Source organism: Aplysia californica, unplaced genomic scaffold, assembly GCF_000002075.1.
Source record: "Aplysia californica isolate F4 #8 unplaced genomic scaffold, AplCal3.0 scaffold00557, whole genome shotgun sequence".
Classification (NCBI taxonomy): domain Eukaryota; kingdom Metazoa; phylum Mollusca; class Gastropoda; order Aplysiida; family Aplysiidae; genus Aplysia; species Aplysia californica.
This window is the reverse complement of record NW_004797827.1, coordinates 381684-401596: the sequence shown is the minus strand read 5'-3', so window position 1 is coordinate 401596 and position 19913 is coordinate 381684. Positions and strand designations below refer to the sequence as shown.

The 19913-nt window shown below is 39.8% G+C and overlaps 2 protein-coding genes across 8 annotated transcripts; one reads left to right on the top strand and one right to left on the bottom strand.

The window, feature by feature from the left end:
- Nucleotides 1-3652: 3652 nt before the first annotated feature.
- Nucleotides 3653-13585, bottom strand: LOC101853813 (SUMO-conjugating enzyme UBC9-B). Of its 3 annotated transcripts, none has more exons than XM_005106814.3 (8): nucleotides 13486-13580; nucleotides 12863-12991; nucleotides 10427-10543; nucleotides 9312-9395; nucleotides 8342-8414; nucleotides 7719-7828; nucleotides 5772-5851; nucleotides 3653-4611 (listed from the first exon to the last, which is right to left on the bottom strand). In XM_005106814.3, the coding sequence occupies exons 3-8, from the start codon at nucleotides 10490-10492 to the stop codon at nucleotides 4542-4544; spliced, it is 483 nt and encodes a 160-aa protein (XP_005106871.1). In that variant the 5' UTR covers nucleotides 10493-10543; nucleotides 12863-12991; nucleotides 13486-13580; the 3' UTR covers nucleotides 3653-4541. The 3 variants fall into 3 exon arrangements, with proteins under 3 accessions (XP_005106871.1, XP_005106872.1, XP_005106873.1); XM_005106815.3 differs by having other exon boundaries at nucleotides 12924-12991; XM_005106816.3 differs by lacking the exon at nucleotides 12863-12991 and having other exon boundaries at nucleotides 13486-13585.
- Nucleotides 13586-14758: 1173 nt separating this feature from the next.
- On the top strand, nucleotides 14759-18840 carry LOC101852953 (protein FAM241B). Of its 5 annotated transcripts, none has more exons than XM_005106813.3 (3): nucleotides 14759-15134; nucleotides 16453-16588; nucleotides 18126-18840. In XM_005106813.3, exons 2-3 carry the CDS (start codon nucleotides 16484-16486, stop codon nucleotides 18486-18488), a joined length of 468 nt encoding a protein of 155 aa, XP_005106870.1. In that variant the 5' UTR covers nucleotides 14759-15134; nucleotides 16453-16483; the 3' UTR covers nucleotides 18489-18840. The 5 variants fall into 5 exon arrangements, with proteins under 5 accessions (XP_005106870.1, XP_005106869.1, XP_005106866.1 ...); XM_005106812.3 differs by having other exon boundaries at nucleotides 14766-15095; XM_005106809.3 differs by having other exon boundaries at nucleotides 15051-15326.
- Nucleotides 18841-19913: the final 1073 nt, after the last annotated feature.

The window sequence follows — 19913 nt, the reverse complement described above, 5'->3', positions numbered from 1 at the left end:
TCTCTCTCTCTCTCTCTCTCTCTCTCAAAAACTAACTTTTTATCTGGCTGTCTACGGTGTCCATCTCTTTCTTTGTCTCTGCACCGTAACTCTCTATGTGCCTTATCCCCCTCGCTTTGTCTAAAACTCAAACGTACGTAAGTTGTTTATTTTTCTGTTGGGATCTTGTCAGTTTAGTAGATCGACCCTTGAGTACAAATGTGTGCGAAATGAAATAGCCTGTCCCCGTGGTTTTATGCACCCCGCATAATTTAGCAACATTTGATCATTTTTTGCATAATTTTTTTTTCCTTTATCATTCTTTGTTAAAATTAACAAAATCGCATAATTTCACATTTTTTGGCTCAGTTTGCATAATCTCAGAATTTTTCTTGCTTAAAACGACGGGGACAGTCTTGTCAGTTTAGTAGATCGATCCTTGAGTACAAATGTGTACGAAATTAAGTAGATGGGCAGACCCCAGTATATCAAAGGGGAATAAAAGGTGGATATACTTAATGAAAGGTAATACGGGGTGCCCAGTACGAACGGGATCGGCCGATCGGGCCGATCGCCTGACTCGATCGCCTCAAAAACAAACGTGTTTGTTTCCAGTTTCTCAGGCGATCGGCCCGATCCAGCCGTAGTGGGCACCCCGTATTATAAGAGTTATTTATGGGAACAAGTAGTTCCTGTTTGCGATTCTTTTTTTCCTCCATCTCCATGTGGTGGTCATTGCATTCTTAGTATATCGACGATTATTATAGACAACACTGGCGACGGTGAGCGCTCTCAATCACAGCCGGATCGGATCGATGGATCGGGCCGATCGCCCGACTGGGTCGCCTCACAAACAAACGCAGTTTCACTAGTTTCAGGCATATCGTGGGCACCTCGTATTGGACCAGGCGAGAACATGATCGAGTCGGGAGAGTACATGATTGGCCCGATCAAGCTGTAGTGGGCACATAGCCTACGGGGTGCCACTCCGATCGCCCGACTCGGTAATCGACCCGATCCAGCAGGCACTCCGTATAACAATAATTGAAACTATCGAAAAATTTGTCCCTCTCTTATTATGGTATCCAGCCTCATTTCCACACATTGTATGAGTCAGCATTTCTTCTGGGACAAAATGTAGTAGTAGTACAGTACTGTTTTCCTTTCACAACATGTACCGTATACCGTCTCATGTTCAGGTTTTGTAAAGCAATTGTGAGTGTGAGGTATCGTGGAGTAATCAGGCGCTCGTCAAAATAATAAGCTTGGAGAAACAGGCATTTTCCCACCAGTTTCGCAATTTTAATCATTTTTGGGGGGTTATTTAAAAGCAGTTTTCAAGGACTGCTTAAGCTACATGTATGTGCTGAAGTTCTAGGGCTGGATTCTGCTCGAAGGCTTGCAAAGCAGCGGACGGCTTGCGAGCAGGCTTGTGATTTGATTTGCCCCCCCCCCCCCCCCCCGCTTGCTACCGCGGAGGGAACTTCCAGTACTTCCAGTGAGTTGTGACTCGCGGACAGTCCTGCTGTACTGTGTCGTGACTAGTTACCAAACTTTGGCGGCCATTTAATGTGTTCTTCCTCTCATCAGCATAATATATGTTTCAAAGCGGGTTGTTTTCTCCCATTGTTCAAATCAAGTCATCTTATGACGTGCGGGTGGTGGTTGCCACTCTGGTAGTTGGTAGGTCCTACTTCTTTTCTTCCTCTCTGTTGTTTCTTGTTTTTTTTTTAGCTTAGTTTTAGTACAGGTTTTACGGCACTCGCAACTGCATAAGGTCATATGAGCGCCAGAAGATTAGAGGTGTTACAAGAGAGTAACAAACACAAAAAAGAAGGAGGGGAGATACAGACGATAGATGTTTGATAGGAAAAAGGAAGCAGACCACACCAGAGCACCCACCAACCACCCACTCTGTTGTTTCTATTGTTTATCAATCATTCGCACTGTAATGATACATATGTACGACTTTGTGTCGATGTGCTTTTCTTTTCTTAAAAAACAAAACAAAACAATAACAACAATTAATTGGTGACTTGCTGGACGGCGGTATGGATATAACCCAGGTTAAAGTCTCAAAATGAGGTGATCTTGAGGTTTACTTTACAATGCTCACCACCCATACTTATCTTTCCCCGTGGTTTTATGCACCCTTCATAATTCAACCCATTTTTTGCATTATTTCTGATTATTTTTCTTTATCATTCTTTGTTTTAAAATTAACAGAATCGCATAATTTCACATTTTTTTGGGCTCAGTTTGCATATTTTGATATTTTTCCTTGCATAAAGCGACGGGGACAGACTTAGGTCTACAGTCAAATCTCGGTTGTGTACCGCCACCTGTGACGCGTATGAAGTTGGCAGAACAGCGGGGCTGGTGGTTCAACGGGGTTCATCTGGTGTATTGTACAGTATGAGTATAGCCTTTGCTGACTGCCCAATGTCAAGGAATATTACATGATTCTACGGTGCAATCTGAGTTTAAGAAAAGTGTCTTTTGTGGGCGATGTACATTCCATGCATTCAGAGTCGAGAGTCTTGTCTCTTTGTGGGTGGTTGGTGGGTGCTCTGATGTGGTTTGCTCCTTTTTTATTCTTTCCTACAAAAAAATCTATCGTCTTCATCTCCCCTCCTTCTTTTGTGTGTTTGTTACTCTCTTGTAACACTTCTAATCTTCGGCACTTATATGACATATCGTGTTGCTAGTGCCGTAAAACACTTATTAAAACTAAAGGAATACATGATTTTACTGTGCGATCTGATTTTGAAAAGCGTCTTTTGTGGGTGATGTACAGTACGTATGCACATGCACTCAGACCCAGAGTCGAGAGTCTCCTCTCTTTCTATGTATTTCTCGTGAGAGAAAGATTATTCAGTAGCCAACCAGTTGGGTGTTGTGTGCAGTGTGTACCTCTGGTAGTATGGCGGGGGTGAATACTGAATTAATTAGTTAAATTAAGGACCATACAATTCAGACAGTTGGTGGATGGCGGAGTGAAGGTGAACACACTTTGTTTATTCGTTCACATTGTAAGCACTTTTACTTAAATGAAATCAAAGACGTTGGACCTCCAAATTGAACTCCATTCAGTGCTGGGGAAAAACTAAGACAGACAAAAGCAAGGGGAAGAGAATACTTTTTACGGCACTTGCAACACATTAAGGTCATAGAAATGCCGAAGAATGGAAGTATTACAAGGAAGTAACATACACAAAAAAGAAAGAGAAAGGATAAGGACGATAGATGTTAGGATAGGAGAGAAGGAGCAAACCACACTTGAGCACCCGCCAACCACCCAGGGGGAAGAGAAAAGAATAAGACCAAAGAGAAGCAACAAGACCTACTAACAAGCTGCATTCTCCAACCATCAGCACCAGAGTGTGTTGTTTTAGTGAGAGTTTTACGGCATTTGCACCACAACACAATAAGGTCATATAAGTGCAGAAGATTAGAGGTGTTACTAGAGAGTAACAAACACACAAAAAAAAGGAGGAGAGACAAGGACGATAGATGAAGATGTTTGATAGGAAAGAAGGATCAAACCACACCAGAGCACCTGCCAACCATCCACGCAGCATTCTCCAACCACCAGCACCAATGTGTGTTGTGCCATCATACAAAAACTGTAGTTAGTAGTAGGCTACCAATCTAACAACAACCAAACTCATTATTACTGAGTTCACTTGACTCTTTAATGACAAGAACAACATATAACCGATATGACGGGAGATGATGGTTACAATATTTTTTTTTGATAAATGAATGCGACTGTGGACATTTGAAGCAAATAACACATGATCACACACACACACATACACACCGGTTCTATTACCAAAAGACCTTTCGGACATTGTTTCAGGAAGGATGACCATCAATGTGCTGATTCTGAAGGCAAACATACATCATGAATGATCCGGTCCGACTCGCCGATCGAACAGCAAAGAACACACCAATACACACACACACACTCGAAATTCATACCCATGGTGTTATGCTCCAGCCGTGTGACTGTCCTTAGTTTTAGTTTTAGTAAGAGTTTTACGGCACTTGCAACACAATGAGGCCATAGATCTATAAGTGCTGAAGATTTTTCAAAAGTTTTTAGTAAGAGTTTTACAGCACTTGCAACACAACAAAGTCATATAAGTGCCAAAGATTTTTAAAGTTTTAGTAAGAGTTTTACAGCACTTGCAACAACAATAGATTTTTTATAGGAAGGAAGGAGCAAACCACACCAGAGCACCCGCCAACCACCCACAGACGAGTTGACCTATTTCTTCCAGTTCCACAGTTGGAGCATAATAATACAAACACACCATCGATAACCAGGCGACAGCAATTCACACACACACACACACACACTCACGCACACACATGTACACCAACGGCAGAGTAAGACTTACACATTGTTGTAGACATAATGGATACAGTAGTCAGTGTATATAATTACTGTTTTTGCTGCTACGCACAGCTGAGAGCTGTGAAAATAAACATTGCCCAAAAAATGCCCAGTGCCATCATCACCCTCCCAACCCACGGAGTATAGCCTGAGGAACATTTCACTTGTTTGGGTCCCGGAATCTAGACGCTTGTTCACGTACTCTTCTCTCATACTCTGCCCGGTTTTGACTGTGAAAGACAAAATTTAAAAAAGAAACCATGTAGATCATACAGTTTAGCAAAGAAACAAAACAATTGTGAGGCGGCGTGGTGAAATCAGGCGCTTGTCAAAATAATGAAAATGCAGAAATCAGCATTTTACAGCAGACTGGGAATTTTAATTTATGTTTTTGTTCTTTTGGCTTAACACCTTCTATGTCCATTCACATTTCTATTTGGATTTTATTGAAAAATTTAGTAAATTTTTAGTTTCCACAAACTCTCAAACTAAGGAAAAACTAAGCTTTGGAAGCCATTTTCTCCCAAATTTTACCTCTGAAACCAGGTGACCCCCCACCTCTTTCAATTGTCAATATCTCGAATTGTATCTAAGACAAATGGATATTCTTTTCATTGAAAGCAAGACAAACAAACAAGCTTTAAGCTGATACCAATAACTCTACGTGCCCAAAATTTGACGAGGGCATGATTCCATCGCGTCGCAACACAATTGTACTGGACATCAAGGACCGTTTGTTTGATATTAGTAAGGCCTTTACAGCACTTGCAACACAATTATGTCATATAAATACAGAAGGTTAGAGGTGTTAAAGAGAGCTTTTTAAAATAAAAAAAGAAAAAAGAAAAAAGGAGAGTTTGTCAGGAAAGAAGGAGCAGACCACATCTGAGCATCCACTTTTAGTATGTAACAATCAAAATAAAAGATGTTTACCAAAGCTACAAATTACAATAAGCTTCAACAAACACAAATCAATACTTTTCTTTCGGCAAGACAGCCTTGATTGTGTGCAGAGCTGTGTGCTCTACTACAGCAATAGCAAGGAAAATCCTTATTCCCTTCTCACGCTGTTTAGTTTTCGTAAGAGCTTTACGTCACTGGCAAAACAATTAGGTCACATATAAGCGCAGAAGATTAGAGGTCTTACAAGCGAGTAACAAACACAAAGAAGAAGGAGAGATAAAGACGATGGATGTTTGTTAGCAAAGAAGGAGCAGACCACACTAGAGCACCCACCAATCACCCACACCAGGACTGTGTCATTTGATTCAAATATTTGTCACAATCAAAATATAAGACAAGATGTACTAAAGCTACAAATTTACAATGAACTTGAACAAACACAAATCAATAGTTTTCTAAATAAAAATTAATTAAAAAGTTTTCTCACCAGTAAATTGTGTAAGCTTCTGCCTGTGCTGGATCCTTGATGTTTGGTTCGTTGAGAAGTTCTTGGATTCCCAGAAGGATCTGCAGGGACCAAAGTGTGGTCAAACATTATGATCAAGGAGTTCAAGGGGTCAAAAGACAAGAATTGTTTAGTTTTAGTAAGAGTTTTACGGCACTTGCAACACAATAAGGTCAAATAAGTGCCGAAGAATAGATTATGTGTTACAAGAGAGAACATACACAAAAAAGAAGGAGGGGAGATTGGGATGACAGATGTTTGATAGGAAAGAAGGAGCAAACCACACCAGAGCACCCGCCAACCACCCCCAGAAGACAGGAATGGACGATGGACAACACCTTGGTAGGCCTACATGTAGTAATTGTAATATATGGCATGATTATATAATAATGCCCAATCCATGTTGAACTGCATAGGCTCTGACGGCAGCACATATTATTTGCCAAACACTTAACACAGAATTACAGAACTCTACCATTTTAAACTACAAAGAGGAAGATAACTCAAGAGGGGCCAATTGGATACAGAAAAAAATCCACAAAGAATTACAACATGTGAAATGTGATGTCTTATTGTTTTAGTAGAGGTTTTTCAGCGCTCGCAACTGCATAAGGTCGTATGAGCGCCAAGGGGTGGATGTCAACAGAGAAGTCCATACAGGGAATGGGCTTACTCTGCTTACCTCTCTAGCTTCAACAGCATAGAGTCTGCTTCAACTATCAAGGCAACCCGGAAATAGCTTCCAAGAGTGTGACAAACATACAAGTAGAGGAAAATGACAATGGTAAGGGTTAAGAAAGAAAATTCAGCAGTTCCCTGTTGCAGTTCAGGCAGTTATGAGCATGACATTGATGAATCAGCCCATTTACAATTACAATTCTACAGGGCATAAGAACTTCAGATGTTAATGTCCCCCCCCCTTTGGGAATAGCCTAAAGACACTTCAGTCAGTAGCGCCGCCTCGGGGGGTATGCGATGTCTTAGAAAAGCAGTAAACAAGACCAGGCGAGACAAAATTAGAAACTCAGTAGTCAGAGAAAAGGTGGGCACAAATGATGTCATGCATCACATCCAACACCAAAGAATCAAATGGTTCGGACATCTCATACGATAACCAACACACCATCCAGCACAGTGACAACGTGCCTACATAAAAAAATTCAATGGCAACAAGGCTAGAGGGCAACCGAGAAAGACCTGGATAGATGGAGTCGGGGATACACCAACAACTCATGGCATTCACCTGACCCAAGATCTCCGACTGGTGGCAGAGAGAAGTCTCTTTCTTCCCGCGACACCCAAAAGGGTATAAGCGGCGGATAAAAGAAAATAACAAAGAAGACATACAAAGAAGAAAAGGAGGAGAGATTGACTGCTTAGAGTAAGGCTGTCAAAACGACACTTTTCTAAATGGCCAATGGTAGAGTCTTATTACACTCAGAGGTTGAGACAAAGATGATAGATGTTTGATGGGAAAGAAAGAGCACACCACAAACATAATAATAGATTGCATTTACATAGCGCTCTATCCTTTACTAGTATTTATAAGCTCTGAGCGCTTTACACCAATCACATGATCATTCACGCAAGAGAAAATATTTCACACAAACAAGGAGAAAACCAGTTCAACCACATAAAGAAGAACTTTCACAACCATACATAAACTATATATACATGAAAGGACAGCAGTAAAAAAAATATATAGAAGTACACTGTGAGCCACTGTCTAACAACCTCAGAGCATCATCACCTGTTTTTGTTCACTATAAGTTTTACGGCACTCGCAACTGCATAAGGTCATATGAGTGCCAGAAGATTAGGTGTTACAAGAGAGTAACAAACATAAAAAAGAAGGGGAGATAAGGACGATAGATGCTTGATAGGAAAGAAGAAGCAAACCACTCCAGAGCACCCGCCAACCATCCACACCTGTTTTATTGTGACAGCTGGTCTCCAGTCTTTTTCTTCGTCCAACAGGGAGAGGCACACAGTGCCAGATGGATAGACATTTGGGTGGAACAGAGGTGGCTCAAACTTGCCTGGGGAGCAGACAAAACAGTTTACATCAAACTCGGGTAAATATGTGTGTGGGTTTAAAGTCTTTATCAAAACTAGGCCGCATGAAAGTCATGATATAATGTATGTAAATACAGATTTGGGTTTTTAGATAAAACACACAAAAAAAGTTAGAGACGCAATATGGTCATTCATTTTCTTGGTATTAACCAGTAGGCATTATTCAAACTAGACCTCATAGAGGAAAACGTTACGCAGCTTTTCTTCAGTCCTATAAGTATTCTTAAAATGTAAAAAAAAACCCTGTCAAAACAAAGTACCACTTAGAAAATTTGTACAATGTGCTGTGAAGTAACTTTCAATACTGAACTCTTTAGATCTAGATTTTCCTATCTCATGTCATTCTAAAAATAACAGACAAAAAAGAAAGAAAACTTTTATTTTTTTAAAAGTTACATTCTCTAAAACTCTCAATTTGTCACTACTACAATGTCAATTAAATATACAAACATAATGATAAAACACAGAATACTTACATTTTGGAGGGGAACTAGGGTAATCATCTTTGAAGAGCATTCGCAACATATACAATCCACCTTCCCATGGAGTCTGTAACAAAAGACAAAACAATTTGTTATTTTAAAAAAAGGGAATCATTTTTTGATTCTTATACCACAACACAACTCTCCTTCGTAATCAGTGACCATCATACACAAAATAAAGCACAACAAACAGGTACTGAGCTGAAACACTTGGTGCTGGCAAACTGCCTTGACCAATTAAGTGGGCTTTGTCAGTTAGAAGCATTTTAACTTTTCAAAATGAAAACACATACCATCCTTTATAATCGTAAGCACAGACACGGACAAGAAGTTTCTTTTTCCTGAACAAAGTAAGACGATTGAAGCTGGGCAGATGAAAATTTAAAAAACCCCCGACTAGACCAAAATGTAACCCCCAGACCACATGAGCATCTGAAATTGGTCAACTGTTTATACTTAATAAATGTATCTGAAAAGTTCAACTTAACCAAGAATCAACTCAGAGTCCACCATATTTGAAGCTGTTGGTAACATTCCTCTCTCCTCAGCAACAAGCCCATACCACAACATAAACTCAAACTCAAAAGAAAATTCTGTCCCCTTGACTGATCCAAAAGAAAAAAACTGGCCACGAAAGAAGTTGTTGAGCTATTTCGGCTCTCTGGGCGCTCAAAATTTACTGATCATATACCCAGCGTATCGTGTATGAAGACCTTTACATTATATAAGTGCAATCTCTGTAGAATTTAAGAAATCCGGCTATGTTAAAAAAAAAACCCAACTGAACCCCCCAACAAAACAAAACAAATGCTCAGCCGCTGATCAGGGAAGTGTAAGCTAAAGATATAAAACGAGAAACAAGATTTATCAAATGTATCGTGTCAGTCAAGGAAACAAAACTGGGACAAGTGCAGAATTTGGTGGGCCAGGAGAGAAAATGTCAGAGCATACACCAACCACTTACTCCTTTTTTCCCCGGAATCCTACACTCCCAGTTCAACAGATTCAACGTGCCATCGGGGTTCTTTGTTGGTTTGGCCACAAATCCCTGAAAAAGAAAGTTAAAATTAAAAAACAAGCTTCACGCCTTTATTTTTACGGTCAAAACATGTAACTGCCATTCTAAGCAAGGTTTACAAAACTCAACGCAAATAAAACCTCTAGACAACATACATTACATTTTCCTGGGAAAATCAATGTTGTTCAATTATGATGCAAAAAACTGCCAAATATCACATTTCGTCACCTAAAATCATGACATGATACAATTCATTCCTTGGATGTAAGACTATAAATTACGAATGGAGTGGCCTGTGTGAGTGTGTGAACAGAGGTGTGTGTGTGTGTGTGTGTGTGTGACATGACGAAGCTACAGCGAGCACCTTGCACACCTCTGCGATTGGCCCAAATATAGGTGACGTGTTACCGCCATCTATTTTTGTCGGCTTCCACGGATTCCCTCGCCAGTTGACTATATCTCACCCTGGCGGGCCCGCTTTGACGCTTAGAGCACGATAGGCTACGTCACTAGGTTTCATCGCTGACTGCTTGGGCTGTGCGCGCGCGTGTGTGCGTGAACATGCTTAAGGGTGTGTACAACTTTCAGGAGAAGGTTAATTTATGTTACAAGAATTACTGAGATTGTTTGTTTATAAAAGATTATAACACAAATTAATACAAAAAGGCAAACACAGCGAGATCTCTTCAACTGGCGAGGGAAACCACAGAAGACAATAAAAATACATGGTGGAAATACGTCGTCTATATTTGGGCCCATCACAGAGGTGTGCTAGGTGCTTGCTGTAGCTTCACCGCAGTACCTCTTGAAGGCATATTCAAAAGAACTACAGGAACATTGCCCCAACCACAATTGAAGTAGATCTCTATCTGAATATTCAGACGTTTAAAAATGGCTAGCTCTAGAAACTCAATTTGAGGCAAAAAATGCTTCTTCCGAGTCCTCGCAGAATGAAAGTTGGTGCCAAACTCTCGCAAATATCCAAAAAATCCAGAGAACAGTCAAGTTTATTTTCCCGAGCGTTCTGAGAAATATAGTCACTTCATACAAATAAAACTCACAAATGGATGATCTTTTCGCCAAGCTTTTCTTTCTTCCCCAAGTCTTCCAAGAGCTATTCCAGACATAGTTTGCTTAAATTTTCCTTTTGAAGTTCAGCACAAGTCAACCGGAGCAACCTGCAATATACAAATATAGGTAAAAAAAACCAATATAGATTAGATCTACGCCTCCTATAGCACTATACTATAGCCTATATAGATCTAGACGTCTAGACTAGATCTATATATAATATAACTAAACACATGGGTCTCAACTCAGAATTTTTTTAAAAGAGGAGCTTTCCGCGTGATCGGGACAGAAGCCCATTTTCGCGAGACACGCACTATTATTATACTGTTGGACCCTAGAATGTTGAAATAAAAACCATCAATTTATCAAAGCAAGGTTATTTCATACCAGTTTGAGGGTTTGGAAGATAATTTCAAGTAAGTCTTGATTACGTACAGAAAGTGGAGGCGCACTGTGGTCTTCTGCGACTTATTTATATATTTTACCATCATCATATTCGCCTGCATATATATAAACTATATAAAAATGAATCTTGTTTTGAGCCTGGGAAAAGGCCTAGAACCAGAATATCGACTGTCATGAACCAGTCTGAGTGTAATGATTCACATAATAAACGTGAAAGACAAAATTAATGCTCAAACTTAAAGTAGAGTAATTACTTGAATGAGCTCAAGTAAACCTATTCAGTGTGAGAGGTGTAAGAACTGTGGGAGGGCAAGATGCAGTGACACTGAAAATCTGCGAATCTTGAACAAAAAGCTAAAATATAGAGACATAATTTACAGTCGCCCATCCAATGAAACGCGAACACTTAAGCCCCTGCCCTAAGTTCATTAACGCGCTTACAAGTAGTAGTAGTTATGACGGATCCCAATTATACACAAGGCATGCACAAACGCGCACTTTACTTTGCAGAGAGCTGTAGTAGTAATCAATATTTTAAATATTAAAATTTGCTTCCAATTTCTTTTCTTTTTTTGTCCTCTGGTGTTGCGTCCAGCCCTTCCCCCTGCCTCGAGTGTATCTTTTTAAAAAAAATCAATAATCCCCCCCCATTCCGGAGTCCTGTACTTCACAGCGCTCAGAACGCGCGCTGGTTCATTGACCAGTCACAATGACGAGCCCGACAAGACGCTTGTATAACTTTCTTTTCTTTCTTTTTTTTTTGCCACCACAAGCGACAGCACAGTGACGAACATTATTTTCATGGCGACACCACGTTTGTAATGCAGAACCTGCATATATATTACAAATGTTGCGTATTCAGACTTTTACAGATAAATTTCTGAGATCTTGATTTTCCCGTCGAGCCTCGGTGTCACATACAATTCCGCTTGCCGCCATAGCCGCCTGTTCACGTGAAACGTACTCTTAGACCGGGAAAAGCCGAATTAACATCACAATCGCGACCGGCAAAGACGTTATCGGATTTTGTTTTCAAATAATATTCGAGATCTTTTATGTATTTTCCCGCTAAATAGCGGAATATTGAGACCCATGAAACACATTGACATTGAACTTAAAATGACTAGGCTTTCTAATCTAAAATGAATAAAATATTCCAAACTGGAAGATGAGCAAGTGTGTGAAGTGCCACAATCATTTCGGATTATTCAAAATGACAAATGAAGTAGTTCTGTAAAAAGGTGTTCAACAAATTCAAAGACAGATTAAATTGACAAACTCAAATTAGCAAGAATAATATTAGATCTAGATTTCCACCTGGAGGAATAAAAAAAACTTAAGTGACTCACTAAAACATGGTAATATTTTACTTTACCGGACCACCGGTCGGGACTACTTTCGCTATGGCGCCTAGTGGCCCGCAATTCTTCGTTTCCAAACTCCCCTACTCAGTCTCCTGCTCAGTTTTCTACGCCCCCACCCTTTGACTGCCAACAATCGACTGACGTCTCTTACCGGGTTTTCAGTCATCACGACCCTGCCCTTTGACCCACGACCCTGACACCTTGAGGCTAAGCTAATTGGTCAATCTAATCACGTGGTACACTATTCTTATTTGCCAGCGACTCTGCTGGCTTGGCCTACTCCTGGTCCGGCAAAGTACAATGGAGGGCTAGAGATGTGCACGAGAGCTCATTTGCATAATTGCAACCCCCTCAGCCCTGCTCGCGACTTGGTGAGTACCTCTACCACGATTGTCCGCTCATGTTATTATGTGTGTGTGTGTTTGTGTCTTTAAATTATTGTTGCCAGGTAGCCCTCCTGAAACACCCCCCTCCCCCCCACTGTTGTTTCATTATGTAAACACGACTGTCCGCTCATGTTAGTGTTTTGCATTTGTGCCTTTTCTTTAATATTTCCAGGGGGGCAAGCCCCCTGAACCCCCCCCCTGTTGGTGTGATACATGGTGGTCCACCAAAGTTAAATCTCCTGCCCACTCTCAGCCAACACCTCTCGCTCACCTCGCCTCGCCAGTCGCCGCTGGCTTGCGCTATGTGTGTGCGAAGTCGCCTGCGGAATTACCTTTTGTCCGCACGTAGAGTAGAGTACACAAGATGAGTGCGTAGTAATCACAGGCCGAGACGGGTGGTCTGGTAAAGTACAATCCAGCCAAACATATAAAAAGTAAAGGATGGAGGAAGACACTAAAAATCTTACTTTTATTAGCCTACTCACCTACTCTCAATTAAGAGTCAATCATGGCCATGCTAACCAACTCGGCTAAATGACCAAATTTGGAGAAATTTCAATAAGACATTACCAATCAGTATGGCACCAAAAAAATTGGGAGATTACAGGTTTTAGGTTTTAATTTATTGTCATTTGTGTGTACAATTTCTCAATGAAAATAATGAGAAGCTGAAAACTTGAGAGACTCAGAGAGAGGAGACCGATGCTGATACTGACTGAATTCACTGAAAGTGAAAGAGGCAGAGGCAAGAGGGTGGATCATGAGGGATTTCTCACCATAATTTATTTCCTTGTGTAGTATGATAAATTTGATAGCATTATATGAAAAGGACAATAATGTTCTATAAAAGACCACGGTGGCTTACAAAGGAGTTTACAATTAGCTCCAAAATACCTTTTTCTTGTACTTGCTGAGACCCTGACGTTTCAGGAGGTTCAGCTTTTCTTTCCTTTCATCGACTAAGACAAACAAGTATCGATATGCGATAATCGACCCCAAAGACATCAAGATGTGCTTATCGAGGTTACAGTACTGACAAACTGTTATGGAGTATCTAAAACATCATCTTTCGCTTTTCCTTTGAGCCTCAAATTAATATTTTTACTTTACTTTTATCTGCCCCTTATAGGCCTACCCTTTGGGTGTCGCAGGGAAAAATTAATATGTAAAAGATAAAAAATTGGCATTAATCAGAAAAGAAGGAGAACAACTTGTTAACAACGATTATTATGTCCAAGCACTGTCGATGGCCACAGCAATAAAAGACAATTATCATGATGGATAGAACAGGGATAACCAGATTAAAAAGAAAAAATAATGGGGTAAAGAATGCTGAACCCGGGCTTGATAATGAGACATATTTTGTTTAATAGAAAATACACAAAATGACACAAAACGGAAGACAACTAATTTTTTGACAACTCACAAATAATGTACAGTACGAAAAACCCGCTCCACCCCACCCCTCTACAATGTATAGTCATCGAATTAAGTAACGTCGTAACAGCATAGTTATCTCACGCATACATATTATTTGAATCTCACAAACCAAGCAGAAAAAATAAATAAATGAGAACTCTTATAACTTTAAGTTGTATTAAAATAGGAATTTGGAATGGGTACTCGTTTCTCTTTATATTAGACTCGATGCAAAAACTATGGTATCGGCCAAGCACTTGATGGCTGCGCCTTTTCATAGATGGGCCAGCTTTTCTTGTAATTGTTAATCCCATTTAGAATGTACCGTGGTAAATGTGTATATATGGCTACTTTCTTTCTATTTTCAATTCCATTTTACTTTTCTCTGTATGATCATAAATGATTATCATAAATCTCCGGAAAAGGAATATAAATGGCGAAAATCAAAAGTGTTAATTGGCAATTATCAACTTTAGCCTTCTTGGCATATGATATCCGTAATTTCTGCTTCTTCTGACTAAGGCCAGTGACTTGTTGTATAATCAATTATCAGTTTTATATTGCACGCTTATTTTTGCATTAAAATTTTGAATTTAATATAGGCTAAAATTCGAAAATGTTAATTTCAGTAGATCATCATAAAGCTGTTCAATTCTACACTAGCCTATAAAGATAACTGTGTACATATAAAAATGTAGTTATTAGTACGTACGGTACACTTTGTAGGCCTATTTACACTACAATTCTTCCGAATTAGAAGAAAAATGCCTGTAATTCAATAAAAAGACTAAGTGTCGACAGCATGTTTTTCTTCCTGAAACTTACTTAACTAATGTAAAGATTTCATGAATCCGCAAAAAGAAAGAAACTGCCTGAATTCTCCTTCGTTCTCTCACATTCATGAATGTACTTTCAGGCTACAAGTAATGGCGTTTCATGAGATTTTAAGAGTTAGGCTATTGGTTTAGATTTATAGATAATGCTACTGGTTTTTTTCCGCACCCGGTTTCCGGGTCATGGGTTATATTTTGTTTTATACGTAGCACAAGTTCTAACTCACTGACAGACAGTGACAGACTCCTCTGGTAGATATCTAGCTCTCAGCACTCAATGTGGCGTGTTTGGTGATTGAACTTAATTTTCACCATAGCGGTTTGCCAAGATCAACACAATTGGGGCTTCATCAAATTGCTTACTTTTCAAAGTTCAAAAGTGTGAACAGTACCGGTACCTACCCACAGCCTAAATTCTAAATTAGATTAAATACACAGGTCACAGCACACTGGAGTGAGAACTGTCCCCTTATTATACTTTGTGTGAGGCAGTGTGGTTGAGATTTCTTTTTGAGAATGTTTAAGCTAAATTATGAACTTCATGCCTATTTATTTGTGACAGATTGGTAAGATTGAACTTTGGTGAACCCAACTGTCAATACTGAACGCAGTCCGAACTACTTTTGTTGAGCCTTGCTGCGCAATAATAGTCCGCTCTCTTAATCTTAGTTGTTGCTTGATCTAGATTCTAGATCTATGCTTCTATATGTGTGTTTTTTAAAATTATTGTTGCTTAGCCCCCCGGAAACCTCCCACTGTTGTATGGCTAGTGCACATATAAACATGGTGGGTCCACCAAAGTTAAATTTAGCCTCTTAGGTGTCCGATTTTGTAGAATGTCATATATATATTGAAATTTAAATTTTTATGTGTAAAAGATAGTCAGTTGCTTTGTAACTTCTTTTTCAATCCTTTTTTTGGGGACGAGAGATTGGGTGGACGGGGGCCTCGATTGTAATGGGAATAGATTCTATATATATTCATGACTGCTTAGTAGTGTAAGAATTTTTTTGTTTGTTGGTATATATGTGTATTTTATGGCGCTCGCAACTCTGCATAACATAAAGGTCTTGCGCGCTGGACACTAATTTTCAGCTGGTAGGAAATTAAGAATTTTGCCCTTGTGGTGGCCGAAACCGACTCATTGATTTTAGGACCACGAAGGGATCTTTACATGGGACCTCCGAGATTTTTTGTCTGAGAAGGCTAGGTGTTCGAACTTACCTATCCTAAGATCAGGGCTGTGGTTAAAAGACAAGGAGCAGTAGAAAGGCTCCAGAACGAGTCAGGAGCCAAGGGGAGGGGGCAGAACGTGGAAATTAAAGAAGACTACAGAACATAGAGAACAGTAAAAGGAGGTCAAAGGAGAAATTTAAAAAAGGAAAATTTTCCATCGCTGTCCGAATTCGAACTAGGGACCTATTGAATGAGAGTCAAACACCAGAAACTTTCGATCATTTAAAAAAATGGTAAATGACGAAGTCTTACTTACACTGAGCAGCTGAGAGTTCTAACTTTATGTTTACAGTTTTGTACAATCATAGCTGCTGCTCATTCATGCCATTGTCCAATTTATTTTTTAAAATTCTTTTTTAAAATTAACTTTCAGCTTACTGTAGTTGGTGAGACGCGATACAAATATGGTTCGAATCTTGGCCAATGGAGACATAGTGCCGGATGATGATCCACGTGCACAGCAGAACAGAAGTCGACCACAGGCTCGTGCTCCTCCGACTCAGCAGCGTGTAAGTTGCCAGTACATTGAGAATTTGTAAACTAATGGAAGCATATCATCATTGCCTTTCTCACCCTGCACCAGGGTATAGGCCATGAAAAAACACTTTCCACCTTTCTCTATCCTGGGCCTGCTTCTTGATGTTATTCCATGTCTTCCCACTTTTCTATCAATTTCTGTGATTTTTCTCCAGGTTCCTCGCGGTCTTCCCCTTGATCTCTTACCCTGTGGATTCCTATAAAATTTAAAACTTTATATTTTTTATACAGCATCCTGACTTCCTGACAGTATTTCCAATCCATCGCCACCGCCTTCTCTTTGATAAAAATAAAGGATGCGAACAATTGACAGTGGTCCTTTTATTTAGCTTGCTCTTTTGAAGACTTTTTAACTTTCAGTTTCAGGATTTCAAGGATTGGAGTGATAAGTGCCGAAGATGTTATTAGTGTTGGATATTTATTCATTTTCTGATGGTATAGTTAAGTATTTCTACCTCAAAGTTTTTCCACTGATACTAGTGATACTGAAGGTCAATTCAGCCAAATCGCGGCACCTCTACTTTTTCACAGTTCCCAACGTTTAAGTTGAACTTCGGATGACTTGATCTATTTTTCACTCCCTTGACGACATAACTCATCCACAACTTTGTATTATTATATATAGCCCTGTCCCATTCACAATCTTCTCAAAGTCTATTACGGTAGAACATGGCAATAGGGGGACTTTAAGTCCCGAAGAAAAATCCCACTGTTGGCAAGTTCCCGCTATTGGCAAGTTCCCGCTGCCGCTATAGGAATGCAAGGGGAATTACCGAAACATTACACACTCCACGTTCTCCTCTTCTTTTACTGTCTTTTTAGCCTAGCCTAGATCTATGGCTATGGCACATTACTTTTGGAGTGCTCATGTAACACGTCTGTCCGCACCATGTCTCTTTACCACCTGCCCCACCTCACTCATCACTGGACTGGCCAATCAAAAGGCCGTACCGCTGATTGCCTTTTTGGAGCCACCTACAGCCCCTTCCCCCAAGGTAAAAGTTGCTCGATTGCTCCCGCTGTACCCAAGTTCAGGCCTTTCCTTGTCCCATTTAACCCAAGCACAGGTATTTGAGTTTAACACAGAAGAAAAAAAAGGGATTCCGGTAATGTCCCGCTGTAAGGATGGTCCCGCTGCAGTGGGTGCTGCTGTAATCAGTTTTATTGTATATATATATGTGAAAAGTGCTGACAAAATGAGTTTCTTCTCGGATTCAAGAATTATAGAAAAAGATATAGTTATAGGCCCATCACGCTTAAATAAGTGAGGTTTTTATAATTTATTAGTATGGGATAATAAAAGGCCTGTTATAATTAGAGAATATGGCATTAATAAAAATTCTACATATATACATGACCCTTTTGTCGATTTTTGGCCAATATCTCCATTTTGTGGATTACGAGAAGTTACTCATTTTGTCAGCACGCCTCACATATTTATAATATATATATATATATATATATATATATATATATGCTTTTAACAGTGTCCTCTGTTCACGTTCACAGGGAAGTGTGCGTCATGAGGATCCGGCTGCTGCTCAGGGGGGCCAGCCTGTGAACCTTTTCCATTCCTTGAACGAGAGACTCAGGGCCATGGGGATCCCCCCGTGGACTCTGGGCAATATTGTCATAGAGCCGTTAGTCACAGTCGGCTTCATCGCTGCTCTGCTTCTCTTCGGCATCCATGGACTTATCTTTGGCGTTGTGCTGTTTGCTGTGAGCAGGTGGAGCACCCACGGAGCACCAGAGGCCGTGACGAGAATTTTTGGTGGGGGTGCTGGAGATTCTGATAGAAGCAGCAGCGGCAACAACAGAAGGCCTCAAGGAGGGAGTGGGGGCGGTGGTGGTTACAGATTAGGGAGAGACTGATTCTAGAGACCAGTGTCATGTATGTTTATAATATATATATATATTTGAAAAATCGAGCTTTGAGCTGAAAAGATGTGCTGCTGGTGATGTGAGTGAGATTATTTTTGTATCTGTGAAAGTCATTTTATCTGTGAATTTTGTATGCAGTGTGTATAAAATGTATGGCTGTCTAGATGTGTGATACGAAGGTTAGTAATGGGAAGTTAATAATACTAAATAAGAGCAAATGGAGGAAGGATTGAAAGTTTCTAGCAGGACTCTTGTTGTCATGATCAGATGTTGAAATTGATTGTGATATATTGGATGGTTCATTATTTCATTATTAAAAACTTTCTCAGTTATGTAACTGAAACTGTTGTGTGAATTTACTACTCATTTTTATGATTTTTTAGCTTTGAGAAATTAACAATTATCATCTTTGGTTATTGTATGTGGTCCTGAAAATTATGAGTGGGTGGTTGGCGGGTGCTCTAGTGTGGTTTGCTTCTTCTTTCCTATCAAACATCTGTTTTCCTATATATATCTCCTCCTTCTTTTTTGTGTTTGTTCCTCTCTTGTAACACCTCTAATCTTCGGCACGCATATGACCGTATTGTGTTGCAAGTGCCGTAAAACACTTACTAAAACTAAAATTATGAGCGTTCAGTGCTTTTGAGCATACAGCAGGTTACCATAAATCTCTCCTAAACTGAAGACTTCTCAGCACATTAACTTTACTTTTAGTACTATCGTATTTCACATTTACACTTTGCGGTCACTTTGCTACAATAATGTGAAGGTGAAAAGTATAATAAATCCATTCCGGTCACTTGACGCAGTTCTGTGACAGGCCCTAGAAGTCCGTTGCAGTCACTCTCATAGCAGGGTGACCAGATGGGGTATTTTGTACTGCTGGCTGTGTGGCTACAAAGTGTTATGCTCAGACACCAGATTCTTCTGTCAGTTTCAGCCCATATATATATATATATACATGTATCAATATGTGAGGCAGCGTGGTGAAATCAGGCGCTCGTCAAAATAATGAAAGTCAAAATACAGCATTTTTCCACAGGTTTGGGAATTTTTATTGAATTTTTGGTTTTTTGGCCCAACACCTTTCAAGCCCTTTAAAGTTTAAAGAACACATTTCTGTCTGGATTTTGTTGAAAAACGTTGATTAAAGGCATAGAAGATGTCAATTTTTAGTTTCCACAGACTCTCAAGCTAAGGAAATATAACTAAACTTTGGTGGCCATTTTCTCTCTAATTTCACCTCTGAAAGTAAGCGACTACCACTTCCTTCAATCGCCAATATCTCGACTTGTATTTTTATCTGTTAGAGATGAATGAATATTTTTTACATCAAAAGCAAGGCAAAAGGACAGGCTTTAAGATGGTACCAATAACTCCATATGCCCCAAAATTGACGAGGGTCTGATTCCACCG

Bases quoted from the DNA above. Each gene is read 5' to 3' on its own strand.
- LOC101853813 (XM_005106816.3), bottom strand. From the start codon at position 10,492: ATGTCTGGAATAGCTCTTGGAAGACTTGGGGAAGAAAGAAAAGCTTGG. The intron at 7,829-8,341 runs GTAAGTATTCTG...TCTGCTCCCCAG, and splicing joins CCCTAGTTCCCCTCCAAAAT to GCAAGTTTGAGCCACCTCTG. The intron at 4,612-5,771 runs GTGAGAAAACTT...TGTCTTTCACAG, and splicing joins GAAGCTTACACAATTTACTG to TCAAAACCGGGCAGAGTATG.
- LOC101852953 (XM_005106813.3), top strand. From the start codon at position 16,484: ATGGTTCGAATCTTGGCCAATGGAGACATAGTGCCGGATGATGATCCA. The intron at 16,589-18,125 runs GTAAGTTGCCAG...TCACGTTCACAG, and splicing joins CTCCTCCGACTCAGCAGCGT to GGAAGTGTGCGTCATGAGGA.